Raw genomic sequence first — 20,447 nt, forward strand, 5'->3', positions numbered from 1 at the left:
GGACACCCAGCCCCCAGAGGAGGCCTCACACCAGGACACCCAGCCCCCAGAGGAGGCCTCACACCTGGACAACGAGCCCCCAGAGGAGGCCTCACACCAGGACGTGCTCAGACCAGGGCCTCAGCTCTGGATACCTGGCCCCCAGACTGAGGCCTGCCTTTTGTGTTCTTCCCTTCCTCCTCCTACAGAGAGTTCAGTCCAGTGGAAGACCCTGGAACCAAAAACCAGGAAGTCCCAGATGTGATGGTCTAGAGACAGACAGTGGGCTCTGATGCCACATGGCTTGGGATTGGGTCCCCATTTTATTCTTACTAGCCGTGTGACCTTCGGCAAGTTACTGCACCTCTCTGTGCTTCATTATTTTTCATCTGTACAATGGGAATGATGGCTGGCCATGGTGGCTCATGCCTGTAATCTCAGTGCTTTGGAAGGCCGAGGTGGGAGGATCACTGTAGCTGAGGAGTTTGAGACCAGCCTGGGCAACATAGTGAGATCCAGTCCCTACAGAAAATTGAAAACATAGCTGAGTGTGGTGGCGTGTGCCTACAGTCCCAGCTACTAGGGATGCTGAGGCAGGAGGATCACTGAGCATGGGAGATGGAGGCTGCAGTGAGCTGAGACTATGCATTCCAGCCTGGGTGATAGAGCCAGACCCTGCCTATAAAAGAGAAAACACAAGAAAGTGGGGATGATAACAATTCAAATAATGATATTGGGAAGACTAAAATAGTCAGTTACATCAAGCTATGCATACAATGCCTGGCACATGGCGAGTGCTGTCTTATTCTCCCTGCAAATTCCGCACAACCAGTACAGCACCGACTCAGTCCATACGGCAGGACCTCACCTGTACTTGCACTCTGCTACTTGGTCTTGGGCAAGACATTTCTCTGACCCCCAGTTTCCTCATCTGAACAGAGTGATGGCACCACCTGTCACAGTAGATAAGTCCGTATAGCAGACACGGAGTGATTGTTTTATTTATCTGGTTCTGGTCTGCCAGTCGGACCAACGGTTTTCCCACTCATCATGGGCTACAGACCATGAGGAAATAGATAAAACACTCTGTCTTTAAAATGTGAGGTTACTTCTGGGGCAGTGCCTGACATAGTGTCTGGTCCGCAGTCCAGAAGCTGATTAAATGCTGCCCCTGGTGCCTGCTTCCTGCTGTCAATACGTTTTGTTTTTCCTTTCCTGAATCTGGAAGGAATTGCAGAGGTAAAGTCATTGCCTCTGGCCTTTGTTTGCTCATCTGTAAATGGGGGTAATTGTTCCCATGAGACACAGAATCATGATGAGAGTCAAATTTAATATATACAGGCAGGGTGTGGCTTGTGGCTCGCGCCTGTCATCCCAGCACTTTGGGAGGCGGAGGTGGGTGGATCACTTGAGGTTAGGAGTTTGAGAGCAGCCTGGCCAACATGGTGAAACTCCATCACTACTAAAATTACAAAAATTAGTCGGGTGTGGTGGCGGCCGCCTGTAATCCCAGCTACTCCGAAGGCTGAGGCAGGAGAATTGCTTGAACCCAGGAGGGGGGGTTACAGTGAGCTGAGATTGCACTACTGCACTCCAGCCTGGGCGACAGAGTAAGACTCTGTCTCAAAAATCATAATGATAATAATAATAATTTGATATATATGAAAGTATGCAGTAAACATAAAAGCATGATACAAATTTGACTTACTGTTATTTTATAAAACGTGAGAGGCTATTGAGTTTGCTTTAGATCCCCACATTACTTAAACTCTGGGTACGTCATGTGAGGGTCCTTCCTCCCACAGGCCTCTCTGGCGAGCTCCCACATTCGCCTTGCTGGTGCCCAGGGTTAGGGCCAGCACCCTGAGGAGGGGCACAGGAGTAAGACGGGAGTGTGGGGTGTGTGACAGAGGCAGCTCTGAAGGATGCCCAGTGATAAATCCTGGCAAATTCAAGGGCAGACATGGACTCCAAGAGGCTGAAGCCAGAGATGACCTCCGCTTTCCTGGAAACATCCTTGATTATTGAAGACCAACCCCTAAGATTTCTTCCAAACCATGCCCCACTCAAAATCTTCACTGGCTCCCCATGGCCCTTTGATTACATACAACTCAAGCAGCATCAATTATATCCCACCCCTGATGTATCCTGAGCCCAGCCAGGCTGCTTTCCCCCCCAAGAGCAGCCCATTGTTTTCAGCTCTCCAGGAGTTCCCTGGCATGGCCTCCTTCACTGCCCGCTGGGATCTCACAGGGAGCTTTAACAAATCCAGATGCCTGCGTTTCACTGCCAAGGATCCTGATCTAATTGTTCTGGGATTGGGCCTGGACACTGGTGATTTTTGAAAGCTCCCCCAGGGGACTCTAAAGTTGAGAGCTGACAGGTGTAGAACACTCTCTTCTGCGGGAGCTCAGCCTGCTAAAACAGACCCCTTCTCCAGGACCCAGAGAGAGGTGCCATTTCCTACAGAGCACCTTTTCTAATAACAAAAGATGGGTGTCCCCATCTCTCAGCCTCCTGAGGGTTTGATTCCTTTCCTGCACCCTCACTGCACTCCTGTGTGTTGTGTTATTGCCTTGTGGTGGGAGTCACCTGTGTCCCACGCTCATCTTGCCTGTTAGACACTGAAGGCTGGCACGGTGCCCTCAAAAGTTTCCACACCTCTGCTGACCCTTCTTACCTCTAACAGGGCTCATTAAGTGGTGGTTCATCCAAGGCTGTCCCTAAAATTCAAAACACCAATGTGTCTTTCTTAGGTCCCTGCTCTGGGATGCTGCTGGAGTCATCTACACAGGTAAGCCTCTCTCCCCTTTCCACGGGTAAAAAAAGATGAGTGTGTGCGTGAGTGTGTGAATACAAATATGTACCTATTCAATATGTACAAATTACATCATGCATGCTATTTATACACATACATGCATATATATTTTAATTAAAATTAGTTTCTTTGGTGCGTGGGAAGAGGAATTTCTCCAAATCCCTTGAGATCCTTAAGCAAAGACCCCTGGGAATCACTGTCTACATAACACAGCATCCATCATGCACACAGGAAGCACTCAGAAAACATTTGCTAAATTAAATAATGAACCAAAAATTCAATCAACGGATTGTTGCTTATGCCAACATAGGCGTTTAGATAGATTTAGGGGATGACATCGATGTCAGCTATGGCTGGTACAGCTACAGGCTGACAGAGCCAGAAGCTGCAGTTTTGTGTCCTTTCCTGGGCGCAGTCCCTGAGGGTGCAATCGCATTCTATCAGGCTTTGCAAAATGGTTTTCCTAGGCTTGGGCAGTAGGGACAGGTTCTGGAACATTCTCAATGCAAATCTTTTCCCTTTCTGTGTCCTACTATGAGGGCTGGTGAAGAGGGACCCCAGCCACACACTCTTAGAAGGGACTCCTTCATTACAAAGTCTCAGAGAAGCCCCCAGACTCCCACATAAAATGAAGCTCACTCCACACCTGGCAGAGCTCCAGATTCCACCCACACCGATGGCCACCCACTTCCACAGTCCCTTCTCCCACTCAGTTGTCTGCTTCTCAGCAGTCTCTTCAGGATTCTGGCAGAGCCTCTGACCCTAAAGCCTTGGGCATTCAGACATACGTTGAGCCCCAAACTACTCTGAGCCAGAAGTGAAGAGAAGTCTCCGGGGGGTGAGAGGAAACACTTCAATCTTAGAGGCCTTCTTCCAGGCCCAGGACCCCTCCGGCCCCCTATATTGGGATGCAGAGATCTGTGCCTGGTTCCAACCGGCTTGGCATTCCACTCTGAAAGTCGAGCTTGGCAGCTATAGAGACCCGTGTTTAAATTCCAGAGGCTTCTGCACATAGCAAGAAGCCAGGTGGACCACAAAAGCCAAGAGCAGAATCGGAGGCTTGGGCTTTGACCTTGTGGGGTGACACTAAGGGCATCCCTGCCTCTCTGGCCCACCACGAGGGTTCTCCTCCCCATCCTGCTCTCAGGCCCCCAGCCCCGAAGGCCACATAAGCCCATGGCCCTCTCTGTTAGGACAGCAGTGTCTCCTAAATGCTCACACCTATGATCACACCTGCAATCTCACTCCTCCGGGAGACCTGGGACAGCTTGTGGACATGCGTCTGTCTAGCCCAAGGAAATATTAAAAACCTACACATAGAGAAACTATATGTAGAAAACAGATCTATACAGAAAACTATATTCTATCTATGGAAAATGATATTTTCTCTCTGCAGAAAAATAAAGTACCTGATTCTGAATCCTCACAACTGAAAGAAGTGCAGCTTAGAAAGGTAAAGACCTTGCCCAGGGTCAGAAGACAAGTTGGGAGCAGGGTCAGGGTTGGAACCCGGGTCCCCTTGAGGCCAGAGTCCACAGGTTTTTGCTTCTCTACATAGCTTCGGCTCCATCATAAAAGAGGCTCCAAGCCAGCCTTGCTTCTTTAGGGCAGAAGAGGAGCAAATGGTGGCTTTTTTCCAGCAGCCACGGAAACAGGTACAACCGCACCTGCCCCTTCATTCTCATCCATCCCGTTTACAACTTAATCTAAAGGATCAGTCACCCTCCTGGCTATGCCCTCCCCTAGACATTTGACGAGCGTTGTCTGGGTGCCTACTATGTGCTCGTAGGCAGTGAGGCTTCAGACATCGCAGACGCAGACCACCCCTCCCACTGCTACCCAGCACAGGCCCCGCTCAGAGCCACCGCACCATCTCCACCAGCTCTGGCTCTCACTGGCTTGGCAAAATCACAGGCTTGGCAGGAAGTGCCATCTATACATAGCTCTACCATTCTGTAAGCACCGTTGGCTTCTTCTGAATAAATGCTACCCTACATTAAATGCCAGAATTCGGCGAGCAATACTGCATGTTTGCAGTGAGATTGAGAACGAAAGGCAAGATTGATTCTGATGTGAACACCAGCAAAGCAAATGGGTTTTTGAAAACCCTGTAATTTCCCTGCAACCCTTGACTTCACTAAACACACATTTTTAGACTACAGCACAGTTAGGTAGGCATTAAACAAAAATGAGGTAGTCTAACGATGATTTATGTGTAGGATAACCTTCTATAAAGAATTCTGCTCTGATTTCAGGGTAACTTTCAGTGGTGCCAACTTAACCAAACAATGCTGCTTGCTCTGTGTCCACCGCCGTGGTGTGATCCCGGGGCAGAGCGTTTGCCTGCAATTGCCTTAAATCTGCTGAAATTCACCCAGGGGGTGCTCTGGAAATGCAGCGCCTGCCATGAACTAAATGGAAAAGCAAAACATGACACATGCACACGCCGCCAGAGGCACCTGTGAACACGAGACATTTCTGCTTGACTGAGGAGTGCGGCTGATGGTTCTGGAACCAACCAACTGGCGTGCAAGCGCAGAGCAGCCCGCCTGCTGGGATATTGGAAGGAGTTCTAGGGGGCTGCGGGCATGCTCTCTGGGAGCTGGGGCTTTGAGAGCTCCTGGGGTATAGGCATCAAAACCAGAGTTCCGGTGTATCCCTCCCTGGCTGTGTGACCTTGGGCAGGTCCTTCCATCTCCCCAAGCCTTGATTTCCTTGTCTTTAAATGATTCTTTTAAACCTGTGTCTCCCACAGATGTGTTTGGGAGGATTCTATAAGATGATGTCGGCGAATGGGCTTTATAAGCCAGAGAGCACCATACAAACTGAAGGTGATGCCGGCTGCAAGGCACAGATGGAGAAGTGGCCCAAGCCATCTCCAAGAGCTGAAATCAAACTGCCCTGGGCTCAGATTCTGCCTTGTCATTTCCTCAGGCTATGGCCTTGGGAAGGCTGACCTCTCTGTGCCTCAGCCACACCTGCAAAGTGGGAATAATACTAACACCAACAACATAGGGCACCTGTGAAGATGAAATAAAATGATGGGGAAAAGCACTTATCATAGACGAGCTCAGTAACTGATCACTTATTTTCCTACCAACCATTCTTGCCACTATGATTATCGTTTCAGTTTCGGGGGAGGACCCCATGGCTGCCTCCGAGCACTCTCTTCTAATCACTAACCTGAAAAGTTGTGTGCTTAATAGCTTTGGAAGGTAGGATTTTCTCCACACTTCAAGGAAGAATACAAGGTGTCTGAATCTGAGGCTCCCTTTCTCACCAAAGCAAACAATAAACAAACAACAGCAAAATTAAGGGTCAGCTGCCTTTTCTGCTCTGTGACTGCCTTGATGAGGCAAACAGTGATTGCTGGGAGTCCCTAGGACAGCCGTCTGTCTGGAGTAACTGTTAACAAAGAAGAAGCTTGGACTTTGGGGACAGAAGCTCTGGTCCATGCCCAGGCCTTGCCACTTGGAAGCTGTGTGACATGGAGCAAATCGCTCGGCCTCTCTGAATCTCATTTTCTTTACACCTAAGAATGGGAGTAGCTGTTTCCCTCTAAGGGTTCCAAGCATCATTAAATGAGATGACATGGCAGGAGTCTGCTGTGGGGCCCTACATACGCCTATGGACTAAAACATGTCTATTGCCTCCTCTCTCACTCCTCTTCTGCCTGCACAAGTCACTAAGCCACACTGCATCTCGGTCCTCACCTGTAAAAGGGGCGAGGTAACGAGGACTATTGTGAGAAGCCAGTGACATCATCTGAAAGCACTCTATGAACTATGTTGTTTGAGAGACAATAGTTATTACCGGACCAGGGCTTGAGCACTTGGAGCAAGTTAGGCCACAGCAGTTTGTGGAGTTGATCTTTACTACGTTGGTACCAAAATGCACCTCCATTCCTTCCCGCAGCAGAAAATGTTTACCAGGCATCCTGCAAGGTGCTAGCGGATACAGAGACTAATATGACAGCCCAGGCGCTTTGTTTCTCTCCTTCTACTCAGTTATTATCAAGGAATCTTTGAGATAAAAACATGATGGTGGTGATCCATCTTGCCCAGTCCTTTGTGGCTTCCTCAAGATCATCTTTAGGTGGATTCACTCTCCATCTGTGACTCCAGGACCACCACTCCTAGGGTGGCTGCAGCCCCTAGCTTACCTCCTCTAGCCCAGCACCCAGAAAGGGTAGCACAGGTGGGAGTGGCGAGAGATGATGCCAGATGAAGGAGAAGACAGGGCGAGGCAGATGAGGTCTAAGGTTGGACAACCGCATGAAGCTAGATGGGCAATTTCTCTGATGCATTTAGGCGACTCCTTTCCCATCCAGGAACCTGAGTCTCCTCAGAGTCCCATTTTTCATTTCAGGGATTCTATGTGCAACAGGTTTAATCGTTCCCATTTGATGGATGTATAAACTGAGACCTTGAAAATAATTTGCTCGAGGTCACCAATTAAGATTAGCAGACTCCACAGCCTGCCTTCTTTCCACCACATCCCACTACATCTTCTGTGAACTGTCTGCTCATAACTGTTGCCCAACTTTCTGTTGGGTTGTCTCTTTCTTTTTGATTTGCCAGAGTTTTAAAACCTGTCTCTACTAAAAATACAAAAATTAGCCAGACATGGTGGTGTGTGTCTATCTATCTATCTATCTATCTATCTACATATAGAGAGAGAGACATAGAGAGAGAGACAGAGAGGGATACTGTATGTTAATTCATACAGATAATATAGCACAGCACTTAGGAGCACAGATGATACAGTCTGAATGCATAAATTTAAGTGTGGCTCCACCACTTACTAACTTTAAGCAATTTACTTAGCATCTTTGTGCCTCAGCTTGCCCATCTGCAAAATGAGGGAATAAAACTCCCCTGGTCTTCAGATTGTTGAGCAGGTGAAACATGCTAAATAGTTAAATGCTAGGAATAATGAATAATAAATATTAGTCATTATTTCATGTTGTCCTTTATTCTTTTTCCCCAGAACCAGGCAGTACCTTCATGAGTTAAATGGCTCAGTGACCTCTCAGGTTTCTCTTCACTTCTTACCCTCCAGCCACATTCCCAGATCATCCCACCCTCTCACTGCCCACTTCCCTGTGGCTACACTGTCACCTCCACCCAAAGTGCTTTCTCAGCACAGACTCCAGGGCCTGACTTGGGGCCCTGTCTCCTTCAGCATGCCTTACTATGTAGCCATCAACAGAAGGAATCATGGCTCCTGTGGAATTCTCCTCTTTGTGAGAAGACACTATAGTCCCAAGACAGAAGCCAGGAAAGGAACAAATCATGGTCAACCTGGACTCCTCTGCAAGACTTGGCAATGTGCCTGGCACCCAGCAGGGGTCCAGTCCCCTTTTGTTGAATTGCCTCGGATCTGTCATCTATTTCCCATTAGCACAGGGTGACAATCCCAGCCACTTTTCTCCAGATTCATAAGGAGTTGAGAGCTTAGGTCCCCAATTCTACATCTGAACAGCAGAGAATCACAAGAGGAACCCACAGAAGCAAACTTGGCGTTATGGAGATGAAGGACAACCAGGCTTAGACCCTGGTAATGCCATTGATTTGCCACGTGACCTTAGGCAAGTCAGATCTCCCGGTATCCTCCATTCTACAGGATGGTTCAGTAGGGGAGAGACTGTCATTCTGTCATCACCATTAATCACTGGAGAGAAAAAAGGTCTGAATTAAATATGAATCCTGTCCCTGATAATTATACATTCCTGTAATACCATAAAAAGTCTGTGTTATCAGACTTTAAAAAAAAAATTACAGGACAAAATATGATTAGTGTCTTGAGCAAGGAACCAATAAAGTTTGGAGGGGGTTCAGAAAAGGAGCCCCTTAGAGTGGGTTAATCTGAGTGACTTTTAAATCCCTTCTTAGCAGAAATCCAGGAAAGACATCATGGAAAAAGTAGTATTTGAACCAGACTTTGAAAGATGCATAGGCTTCAGACAGACAAAGGAAGAAAAATATCTGGTACCTGTAGTGAAATACAAAGGTACCCCATGAGTAGTTAAAATCATGTGCTCTGAGAGTGAGCAGCAGAGAGGAGAGAAGATGGCAGGAGAGAGCATTGGTCTAGGCCTGGGTTTCTTTATCCATATATGCAAAGGCTGAATGACACGGTCTCCAGGGCCCTTTCCAGCTCTCACTGTCAGTGAGTCCACATGCTCATAGCCCACATGTGGTCCAAACCGGTTTCCAGCACCACCTCTTCGCTCCGTGCTCATCTCCCATTCAAGTTGGTGTAGATTCATGGGAGCCAAAGAAGTGACCTTCGTGTCAGCCTGAGTGAAATGTAATTAATAAATTGAATCTGCATTCCAAAGCCAAACCAAGATCACATTTGTTTGTTGTGTTGAGATTATCCATTCCTGTCCATCAGAGCCGACAACATGAGCTGAATCCTAAATTCCCAGTTTAGGACAGTCTTTGTGTCTCCTACAGAGCCAAAAACAGAGCCAGCACCCAACAAAGCGTTCTTGTTAGGATGGCTGTTTCGTTCACTGGTTTTTAAGCTGGAGATCTGTTGCCCTTCAGAGAAGCCCAAGCCTCTGATCACTGCACACACAGCCAGAGGTCAGCACAAGGGTTGGTGACAGGTTTCTGCTCTCAGGCAAGTTCAGGAGAGAGGGATAGGCCCTCTTCCTATGTGGAAACCTAAGGACACCCGATTCCCAGTGATCCTAGCCTGCTCCGGAGAGGCGGCAGGAAGTAGAGGAACCCAGAAAACCCACCCACATCCGGGCCACATCTCTTATTAGCTGTATGGCCTTGGTTAACATGCTTAACTCCCCTGGGCCTCAATATCTTCATTCATAAAATTAGGAAAAAAGACAAAACAAAACATAAAAACATTATCTCTCTTAAAGGGTTATAGTGAGGACTAGCGATAATATATGTAAAATGCCTAACCCAAAAGAGGTCTCCGTCTATGACAGTATTATCATTAACTTATTATTACTATCCCTCTGTGACAGTCCTATGCTGGTTCTGGGGATAAAATGATGAAAGAGATACAGTTGTACACCCTCCTGCAGCAGACAGACAGAAATAACGGCCTACGAGGCAAGACAGAATGAAGGCTGAGCCCCAGGAATGAGACTGGGGTAGTAATGTCTGCCCGGCAGGCCTGTCTGGCCTCGTGGAAGACGGCATGTGAACAAAGCATAAGGGACAAAAGCGGGGCAGGGTGTCAACAGAGAGAGGAGGGGGCCACCGCACCCCAGGCAGAAGAGATCACTGAATCTAATGAGAGCTATGAAAGCCCACTTGGTACCCTGGATCTCTGGAGTCTATTACTCTAGGGAGGCTGGTGGTTCACTTCGCTCTCTTAGCCAAAGGTAGGCTGCAGGGAGGAAGCACTGCCTGATAGGAATCCTTACACAACATTAGGGGACCTTTCCTCATGTCACAGGACCCCTCTGGCCAGATGGCTCCTTGCCCTTGTCTCTCCCTACCCCCAACACACAGTGTCCCCAGCACACTTGCAGCCTGGCCAAGGCACAGTGACAACCCAGTATCCCCATTCACATGGACAAGAGGGCTGATGCAGGCTTGTCTTCCCAAGCAGCAGCAGACACATCTGGCTCGCATCGGAGCAGTGTCCCAAACTCCCAGCTGGGGCCGAGACAGCCAGTCAGGATGCTGGAGAAGAGCATGCTGGGAAACTCCCACAAGGGGCCTGCATTGATATAATCAGGTCTGGTGGAAATTAAAAGCTATTAGGAACAGGGCTGGATTTATCTTTATATCCAATAACATGCATTGTAATGGTGATCATGCAGATGGGAAATTAAACCACATCTCAGCTTCACTGGAGGCCTTAATTTTAATTTATGTTTGTGCACAGCCCTTGGCCTTCTTACCCCCACCGTGCCAGCCTTGGAGAGCCAGTTCACATGAGGACCAAATCCCTGGGGAGAGAAGTCAAGGGTGGGAGTCTGCCAGATACAAGGTGAGAGACTCTGCTTTTCACACGCGTCTTTAAATAGCGGGATGGAAACATGACCAGCTCGAGGGAGCGGAGGGGGGTATGGTAGGCAGCTCTGGGAAAGGCAGCACTTTGGTCTGTCTCTCCAGCCTTTTCCTGCCCTGGGCAAAGCACAGCCAAAAAGCTGGTGAGAGCTTCCATAGCCCACTCTGGAATATCCAGAGATAGCCAGGAAGGCTAACCTGTGAGCAAACACCCAACTCACGGGCTCATTTAGGCCCCAAGCCTTCAATTCTTCCCAGGATCCCTCAGAAAGAGGCGTGGGAAAACCAGCTCCCATCCACAGGGGCTGCACTCACATGAGAGGCCCCTCCTCCCAGGGCACCTGCATCCCCAAGGGGATGCCTCCTGGGGCTCAGATTGGCTTACACCAGTCTCCCTGCTTCTCCTTCTGCGTTCAGCTCTTGCTGGCCTGGTGGTTTGTGGAGAAGCTAAGCCCAGCCCTGCAGATCCAGAGATGAGAGACAACACAGCTCCTCTGCTTCTGGAAGCTGATTCTAAAGTGTCAGAGGGAAATATCCCCCGCTCCTCCACCCTCCATTAACCTTCAGGGCAACTTTCCATGTAATCTTCCCCTACCATGAGAAGCTCCCATCCAGCTTCCCCACCTCAAAATACACATGCACACACGCGCACACACACACACACACACACACAGCACACACACTGAGCATAGGGTGAATATGGTTAGCAGAAAAAAAATCCTATTTTTATAAAAAATCAAACTATTTGCATATGCCAAAGTTAAAGCATATGGCACGTGGGCCCAAGTTCTGGTCCCCTCACCTGCAGAGCCTGGACGAGACAAAACTCCACTCTCTCTGGCTCTCATGGAGTCCTCCATGATCATGTTAGTTGGATTCCCGTGCTTGGGGAAGACTGGCCTTGGATCTAACATGTAACTGTAGAATGATCTAGAATGATTATGGATGGGGCTGAAGGGCTGGGCAGGAGAGGAAAATTCTCTAAGGCCAAACTAAAGAAAGGGGTTCTGCAGAACCAAAGTTTAACACAGCCCCGCAGATTAGCATTAAGGCCACTTCCCTGATAATTATGCCCTTTGGGGCCACCAGCCCAGTCTTGACATCAAAGACAGCCCTGAAGCATGAGCTACAAGGGTCGCCTGGGGAAAGCTCCCTGTTTCCAGCTCCTAAGCACAGAAACCAGTTAGCCTTCCTTCTCTCCTGTCTGATCTGGTCTTCTCCCCAACCCACGCCCAGCCTAAAGTCCTTATTCCTTGCCTCTGTCCATGCCGTTCCCCAGATTCCTCTAGAATTCTTCCAGCCATACATTCACCTACTCACTGCTCATTTAGTGAGCTTTTATTTACCCTGAGCACAGAAAGTGGGGACGTGTGGATGAGAACAATCCAGCTCTGGCCCGTGGGAACTGCAGTCGTGTGGGGAACGCAGACTCCATTCCATACCAGAAACACACACCACCGCAGCCAACAGCAAGCGCAAATGCTCTCTTCCACCTAATAATCGCTATAACCTGTCGTCAGCAAGTGTCGGGCAGCGTCCTAGACATTGTTCACATATTGATTCATTCAATTCTTACTTGAACTCTATGCGCCCATTTTACAGGTGGGGAAACTGAAGGGGTAATTGACTCGCCCAGACAGTAAGCAACTGATCGAGTCTTAAATCCAGATAGCCTGGTCCTAGATTCTAGGCTCTTAATCACCACACTGCACTTGTTTCCATGAAGCTTCCCCTACATCGACTTGTCCTCCTTCCTAACGCCAAAACCCTCATTGCCTACAGCACACATTTAAAGCCCCCACTGTAGCCAGGGTAACGTTTTATTGGATACATTTACGTGGTGGGGGAGGCACTTCTGTGTGGAGTTAAGCACACAGGTTGAAAAAACAGACTCTGGTACCAGCCCCAGCTTCTGCTTAGTGTGATCCAGAAGGTACTTTACTTCTTTGAGCCTCAGTTTCCTCTTCTGTAAAGTGGAGAAGAGGAAACACATTTATGGACTTTTTATGATGATAAAATGAGACCCTGTATGGAAGTTGCTGAACCCAGTGCCTGGGATATAGTAAGCACCCCCCAAATTTTAATGCAATAATTATTATTACTTAATGGACGTAAGGCTTAGTCCATAAACTCAAGTATATAAGAAATACCACATTTCTTTATGTTTGTTAAGTCACCTTAAATCTGACTCTGCTAGACAGGCAGGAGATTGTCCCCTTCATTACTGGGGCTTCTCCCATGGTATACCAAGGTCCAGGGTCCCTCCGGTCCTCACCAGCCCATGGTCCCTGCCTGAATAATTGCTGCACCTCTTGGGCTGTGCACCTTATGACTCATTTGAACACAAGAACCCTGGCTGAGTCCCAGACCCTGCAGGGCCCCACACAGCCACCCCTGTGGGGTCCAACAGCTTCTTCTGGCTGCATCCACGGAGCAGCCTTCAGCACTATCCCCATCCCTGGCATCCTTTCGTCTCCTCTTTGTTCTTTGCCCTCAGAGGCTCTCCTCCCCAGTCAAAACACCCATCCTAACCTTTGCTATTAGCCTATGGTTTTACAAAAGACAGGAGGAGCAGCTGTCTTCCAGGAGCTTCAAATTCCCATCCTGCTACAAGCTCTGAAGTCAGGGGAAATAATGGCATGGCCATCTGCTTGGAACTGAGAGAAGCAAAAAGTACTGAGAGTAAAAGGCAAATTAATGTCTCAAAGAAAATCTCCTGCTGCATCAGCTGTCAACACGCCAAAGCATGGTTCTCGTCCTAGGTACACATCAGAACCACCTAGTGAGCATTCAGAAAGCTGATGCCCAGGCCCTGCTCCTGGGAGAGTCTGAGTCAGTTGATTTGGGGCTAAGCATTGGTGTTTCTAAAGGAGCTCCTTGGGAATTTAAGCGGAGAGTGGACTTAAAAACCCCTGTTTTAAAGTTTCCATGAATAGAAGTCTTATCTTCCCCAGCTAAACTGTCAACCTTGAGGAACAAGAATCATTTCATACAATCAGTTATGGAACTTACTGCTGAAAGGGCACTCAGAGATCATCTGGTCAAGTTCCTCTAATTTACAACAAGGAAAACAAAAATCCTCGGTAGAGAGGAAGAAAAAGCAGCAGAACCCCTGCAATGTGCGGAGATGAAGAAATGGGTGGTGGAAAAATCCCACAGTTTTGTAAATGTAGGCCTAGAGGTATTTTAAGGGGTTGAGGTCCTCTCTTGGGACTTCCAGACCTACTTTCCTGTGGGAGACACAACCTCACAGAGGTAAAAGGAACCAATAATGAGGGATTTGCAATCACAGCAGCTGTAATGAGATGAACCTGCAGCATGGTATGAACTCCGCCTCCCAACATCAGCCTCAAAGCGAGACCAGCTAGAATTCCGATGGAGTCTTTAGCCAACTCATGCAAGAAGGAAAAAAGTCCCTATACACATGCTTCCTGAAGTCGGGTCTCCAAGGATGCAGCGCTCACTGTTTTAGTCACATGACGCAGGAACACAGACCATAAACCCGCCTCTCATCCCTCCTCCCCTCGCCACCTTTCACAGGTAAGGTGCTTCCAGCCTTGCCTCCCATTCCTCAGGGCCGGGCCAAGCAAAACCCCAGCGGTCAGGAAGGCTGGGGCCTCCAGTGCACCCAGTGTCTGATGGGACCCTCACACACTCACCCAAGGCCACTAGCGTGTGGGTCTTCAACACCCCAGGCAGAGACGTGCCAGACCAAGACCAAAGACATTTTTTTGCTGAAGCATCACCAGAACAATAACAAATCGCTCCCCAGAGCCAATCTCAAGATCTTGTTGAGCTCAACAACCAACTTAGGCACCTCTACTTTCCCTGCTCCCCACAGAGGCAGCACCTCTGTCTGCCACAGCCCTGGGAGGCTTCTTACCTGGGATGATGGAGACTGTGTCTTTCTCCCATGACACAACGCTAACGTATTCCTGCACTGAAGAGGGGATGAGGCACTTGAAGACAGCCACGTTGCCACGCATTGACCTTTGATCCTCCACCCGGACGGTGTAGGGTTCCCTGAAAACTGCAGAGAGATTGGCAGTGGGGAAGAGAAGAGTGTCACAAGGATGTGGTGGGAGTCCCCTGAAAGGAACGGGGAGTCAGTTCAACTCCCTCCGCTCCTTCAGCCTCACCTTCCTCACTTCTTCCTTCCCTCCTCCCCCCTAGCCAGCCCAGAAGCTCCTGCCATAATCTCGTTCTTGTCTGCACAACTCCTCCATCAACCTCCTCCCTATCCTACTGGGCAGCCTCTTCTCCCTCAAAAATATCTGGCCTCTCTCTCTGCAAGACTATCCATCCAAATCCCAAACTTTCCCATTTCGGAATTAGCAAATCGTATTATATTGTAAGAGCCTTGAAGGCAGCATTTAAGCCTTTCAATGTTATATTCACCAAGGGGATGTGCAGGTAATAAGGAAATATGCTAGAATTCCCCTAAGAAAACCAAACCGGATTTCCTGCATTTTTCCTGGACCCAGGGTGGAGATTATTTTGGACACGGTGACCACGATGCGCCTGAACAAAACCAGCGACACATGCTCTTAACAACTGAGTTTTGGGCTCCTTCAACGTAAACGGCAGCCTGGGAAATGTAGTTCAGATCCTGAGCTTACAAAGACAAAGGGAGAGAATGTTCGGAACTGTGATTGTCTCTGAGCACACAGAACCCCAGAGACATGGACACGGTCTCCAAGCTCCTCCAAAACAGAGCATCCTTGCTGCTTCCTCCCTGCATCTGACCCTGGCTGCAGCCTCCCCGACTCCCAGCCTTGCCCCTGCTTTCAGAACCACCCCTTCCCCCACAGCGCCCACCTCCTGCTTCGGCTGGCTTCTGGGGCACTGCCATCTGCAGCTGCTGTACGTGTCTGGCCCTACAGGCAGGCGGATCCAGCCTTAGGAATGGGACCTGTGCCTTGTCCTCCTCTGCTTGGGCTCTCCCAGGCCTCACTTGTTCCTTCCACCCCCTTCTCTGCCAAGCAAACCTGGAACATCCAGCGCCCTGCTGCCTCCTGACCTTGTCCCTCAGCAGGCACCTGGGCAGCATGCCCTCCTTTTCTCCCTGCCATGGTTGCCAAGGTGACACTTAGGGCCCTGGCAGCCCATCCCCACCCCCTCCCCGGCTGTGCACCTGCAGCCCCTCTGGCATCATCAAGAGTCTCTTAATTGATGGTGTTTCCAGTCAGTCTGGCCCTCCTCGGTCCTCCCTTAGCCTTTATTCTCTCCCCTTCTCCAAGTTGTAGCTGCGATGGGGAGGAGATGTGGTTGAGGTGGAAGAAAAGAAGAGAGGAGAGGACTGGTGGCTCTGGGGGTCTGTGGTCCAGCCTTTCCATGGGTTTGGGTAGGGCCCTGCCTCCAGATATGGGAGAGCACAGAGGAAAACAAGGGGAACGAACCCTGTAGGGAAGTGGGCTGGTGGAATGGAAAGGGCGGGCTGGGGTGCTCGCCGCCCGTGATGTCCCAGGAAGTCAGCAGAGGTTCATGGTTAACAGCATCTAACAAGCGGGCCCTGCCTCCTCCACTGGCCAGCTGTGTGGTCCTGGACAAGGTTTGGTTAACCTTCTGGAGCCTCAGTTTCCTCATTTGTAAAAGGAAATCACCGTAAGAGCCACGTATGAAAGGTCCACTACGAGGAAAGCACTTTGACAATCTCACTTTTCACGATAGCCGCAACTCTGTGACTAACTGGCTGTGTGCCCTTGGACAAGTGACTTCACCTCTCTTTGTCTTAATCTCTTCATTTGTAAAAAGACGTTTATAGAGTTACTGTGAAAACTGCATCCTAACCTAATGAGGGGCAGGTGACCCAAAACATGGTTCCTTCTGCTTAGCCCAATCCTCCGTGCTATAGAGGCCGGAGCTGGGCTCCAAACCCAGGCCTCAGGGCTCCTAGCCCAGCACTTGGTATTGCATGAGAGGTTGAGCAGTGGGAAGGATCCGCTCCTAGAAGGAGTCCATGGGAAGCCCAGGAGAAACTCTGAGCATATCTCTGGGTTCTAAGAGCTCATGGTCTAGCCCCAAATAAATGGATGGAATGAAGCAGAGCTCTCGCCCACCTCGCCCCTGCACACTCCCATTCCCAGCTACTTTAAGCCTTGCTCTTATGAGAGGTGTCCCTAAGGCAAAAGAACCCAAGAAGTCAGAGCGGGTCTGTCACCACATGCTAGTTGGGACGGCTTTCCCAGAACCACTCCCCTTGGTTGGCCCAACACAGTCCCTGGAAAAGAAGGCGTGCCCTAGGCCTGGCACCCTTACAGCAGGCTGGCTCTCTAAATTGAAAACCATTCCCAAAACTTCACTGCTTTATAATGAATCTGAGATCCACCTTACCACTGATTATAACACACCAATGTATCCTGGTGTCCTAGTGAAGAATGGCGGATCTAAGCTGTCCCCTTGGCCTCCTGACCTAATCCAGAGAAATGGGACTTTTTTTCTTAAAATAGACTACCTGAGAAACCCTACCTCCTTGCCCCCATCTACTCTTCCAAAGACCAAAATCCTTCACTGCTAAAAGTCTTCCATCATGAATTTTACCAAAATGCTTTTTTACACAAGATATGTTATACTCATCCTCTCAGCAGTACGATGGAAAAAGAAAGTGTGGTCTCATTGCATGACAGGACACTAGACAGCTGTGAGAACAAATGACCTCCCACCACACACAACAGTAGGCATAAATCCCACAAGCAGAATAGTGAGCAAAAGGGCCTAGACAATACATTCTGTCGGGCTCCATTTGTATGCAGTTCATACATAAGCAAAATATCTGTATCTGTATTGTTAGAGATCAGGATAGTGGTCACTCTTAGGGGAGCAGTCTATGAAAAGAAGCTTGAGGAAGGCTTCTAAGGTGCTGATGTATTTCTCAATCTGAGAGTTAGTTGAATTTTGTAAAATTTCATCAAGCTGCATACTTACAATGTGTGCACTTTCCTTTATATATTATATTTCAATGAAAGACTTCAAGGCAACTTCACTGCAGGCTTTCTATAAGTCAAGGGCTGACATGAGCACCTCATTTAAATGAGCCTCATCTCGTTTAACCATCATGTGTAGTGATATAGAGATAGGTACTTGTGTCCACTTTGCAGATGAGAAAACTGAGGTTTAAAAAGGTGTCTCTTACGCCTATGGACACACAGCAAGGGGTACAACTAAGATTCGAAAGAGAACAACAAAACTGTTCTTAAGTGAATGACTTCTTGCAAACCCCCCTGAGCACGTCACACACATATCCTCAGAATGACGGCACAGTCTCCCCCTGTCCCACTGGGGCAGCAGGCGTCTCGTCCCTTACCTGCTTTGACGCGGATGTTGGGGCTCCGGATCTTGCCGGCAGCGTTCTCCGCGGTGCAGAAGTAGTCATTGTCGTGGATAAAGCTATTGAAGGCGGAGGGGGAGAAGGGGTAGAGCTGCAGCGTCCCGTTGGCGTGGACGTGCCGGATGTGCGGCACGTCGTAGATGTCGTCTCCCGTGGCCAGGTACCATCGAAGGGCCGCGCTGGGGGAGCCTGCAGCCGGGCAGGGCACCACCACCCCCACGGAGCTGGAAAAGGTCACCTGCTGCAAGGAGTCATTTACAAAGTAGAGGCTGGTGCCGACATCTTCAGGGCGGGCTGCAGAGGAGGCAAGGGGAGAGACTTGGTTAGCTTGGGCTCCGATAATACCCATATAAGCCACCAAGGCTTGCGACAGCCCAGGCACTCATTCACCAGACCTTCAAGCATCAGTCATTCAATAAGCACTTATTGAGCACTGACTACATACCAGGCACTGGCAAAGGTGAATCAGAGACAGTTCCCCATCTATAGAAAATCCCAGCCTTTCGGCGTGGTGGCTTACGGCCTGTAATCCCAGCACTTTGGGAGGCCAAAGTGGGTGGATCACCTGAGGTCCTGAGCAGCTGGGACTGCAGGTGCGCAAGCCTGGCTAATACAAAAAATTAGCCAGGCTTGCGCACCTGTAGTCCCAGCTGCTCAGGAGGCTGAGGCAGGAGAATCACTTGAACCTGGGAGTCTGAGGTTGCAGTGAGCAGAGATCTTGCCACTGTACTCCAGCTTGGGCAGCAGAGCAAGACTCTGTCTCAAAAAGAGAGAGAGAGAGAGAGAAAGAGAAAAAAAGAAAGAAAGAGAGAGAGAGAGAGAAAGAAAGAAAATCCCAGCCTTGCACAGGAATGACCAAAGTTACAAGTTTCATCCTCTTTGCCAAGCCAAGTCCACCTGGAGAGGCTGCCACTCACTCTGTGTTGAAGGGTCCAAAGTCATGACCATGACATCCACACATTGGGAGAAACATTGAAATGCTTAAGTTAAAAAAAATAGTTACTGAGCACTATTGTATATGCAGGCAAGTTTATACTCATGACCTCTGTTCATTTGCACAGCTCTTTGAAGAGATGGTATCACCCCCTTTATAAATCACCCATGTTATAAGCTGAGAAGAGTTATGGAATTTGTTCAGAATCACACAGCTAAGTTACAGAACTAAAATGTGAACCCACTGTTTCTAGAGAGGACTTTAGTGTTCTTTCTACCATTCCGCAGATGAAAGTTGTAAAAGGTCTCAAAACCACGCTTGAGATAAATGGCTGCAGGAGCTGGGATGCTCCCTGGAAGAGGGAAGGCTGCAGGAAGGAGACCTTGAGAGCCGATTTGGGAAATGCGTTGTCACAGAGGACGGAACGAGGACCAGCAGTAGAGTGGGTTTAAGATTTAGACTCAGGGCAAAAGATCTAGCTTCTAAACCCAGCCCTGACACCATGTGATTGTGCAATTCCCTTCCCCACTCAGATCGTCTGCTCCTTCACTTGGAGAGTGGAGGGAGAAGATGGGCAAGACTGCAAAGGCTACTTCCATCTCTGACATGGTGCCATTCCAACCCTCATCCACAAGGGAGAATGTTCTAATGGTTACGGCTGGCAGCGGAAGGGCCACCTGACTGGGAGGACTGGCCATCTGTTCCTCTTAACCCATCGTCAGGCCTAGATATTTCCTGTTTTTATCCCAGCAGCCCTGAATGTTGGAAACAAGGGGTGCTCCCTCCTGAGGAGCCTGCCCCTTTAAGAAATCCACCTCCCAGCAAGTGGACACTAACTCAGAGGAAGAGAGGGCTGGGTCCCAGGTCTCCAGCTGGAAGCCACACCCTCTCCACCAGAAAGATCAAGGAGCAAACAAACCACTCCGCTGCTTGTTTAAAGACTGTTGCAGGGGACCCAACTTGACCTCAATTTCCACAACTTTATAGGATGGGGGAGGGCCCACATCCGGCAGTAGTAATATTCTTGGCTTAACTCTGAGCCGAGCCTCTGGGGAAAATATACCAGGCAGCTCGTTGAGGAAGGCCATTAAGCCTCATTGGTCAGAGCAATTCACATCGTCTCATAAAAAGCGGTGATGAAGCCATTAGCAGACGTGCTGGAAAACACATTCGTGGACTTCTTGCTGCGGTGTCAGGAGCGTCCTCTTAGCAGCAAATGCATTTGCTGTCCCCACCGGGCACTGCACTCATAGCAGCTGAACGGCATTTTCTTGGAGAGGGGAGCCACATGGCCTTGCCATTCTCCTCCTCATGCTGCCTCCTTTGTGACGGTCACAAAGCTGTTGTCGGAGCAAGTCTTGTCTGCACAGGACCCTCAGAAGCTCTGGAAGCATACCC

General features: G+C 49.2%; 1 protein-coding gene across 3 annotated transcripts in view; it reads right to left on the minus strand.

Annotated features, from left to right (window-relative positions):
• DSCAML1 (DS cell adhesion molecule like 1) overlaps positions 1 to 20,447 on the minus strand; it is a 369,108-nt gene that overhangs the window by 333,827 nt on the left and 14,834 nt on the right. For 2 of the 3 annotated variants that reach the window (XR_005199219.1, XM_017523379.1), the window contains exons 2-3: positions 18,092 to 18,409; positions 14,672 to 14,818 (exon numbers count right to left, since the gene is read on the minus strand). Coding sequence is in view for 2 of the 3 variants with exons in the window: in XM_017523379.1 (XP_017378868.1) it covers positions 14,672 to 14,818; positions 18,092 to 18,409 (465 nt within the window). In the remaining variant the exon portion in view is untranslated. Of the gene's footprint in view, positions 1 to 14,671; positions 14,819 to 18,091; positions 18,412 to 20,447 lie in introns of those variants that run through there. The other variant, XM_037736681.1, reaches the window with a different exon arrangement.

Source organism: Cebus imitator, unplaced genomic scaffold (genome assembly GCF_001604975.1).
Source record: "Cebus imitator isolate Cc_AM_T3 unplaced genomic scaffold, Cebus_imitator-1.0 Scaffold28, whole genome shotgun sequence".
Lineage (NCBI taxonomy): Eukaryota > Metazoa > Chordata > Mammalia > Primates > Cebidae > Cebus > Cebus imitator.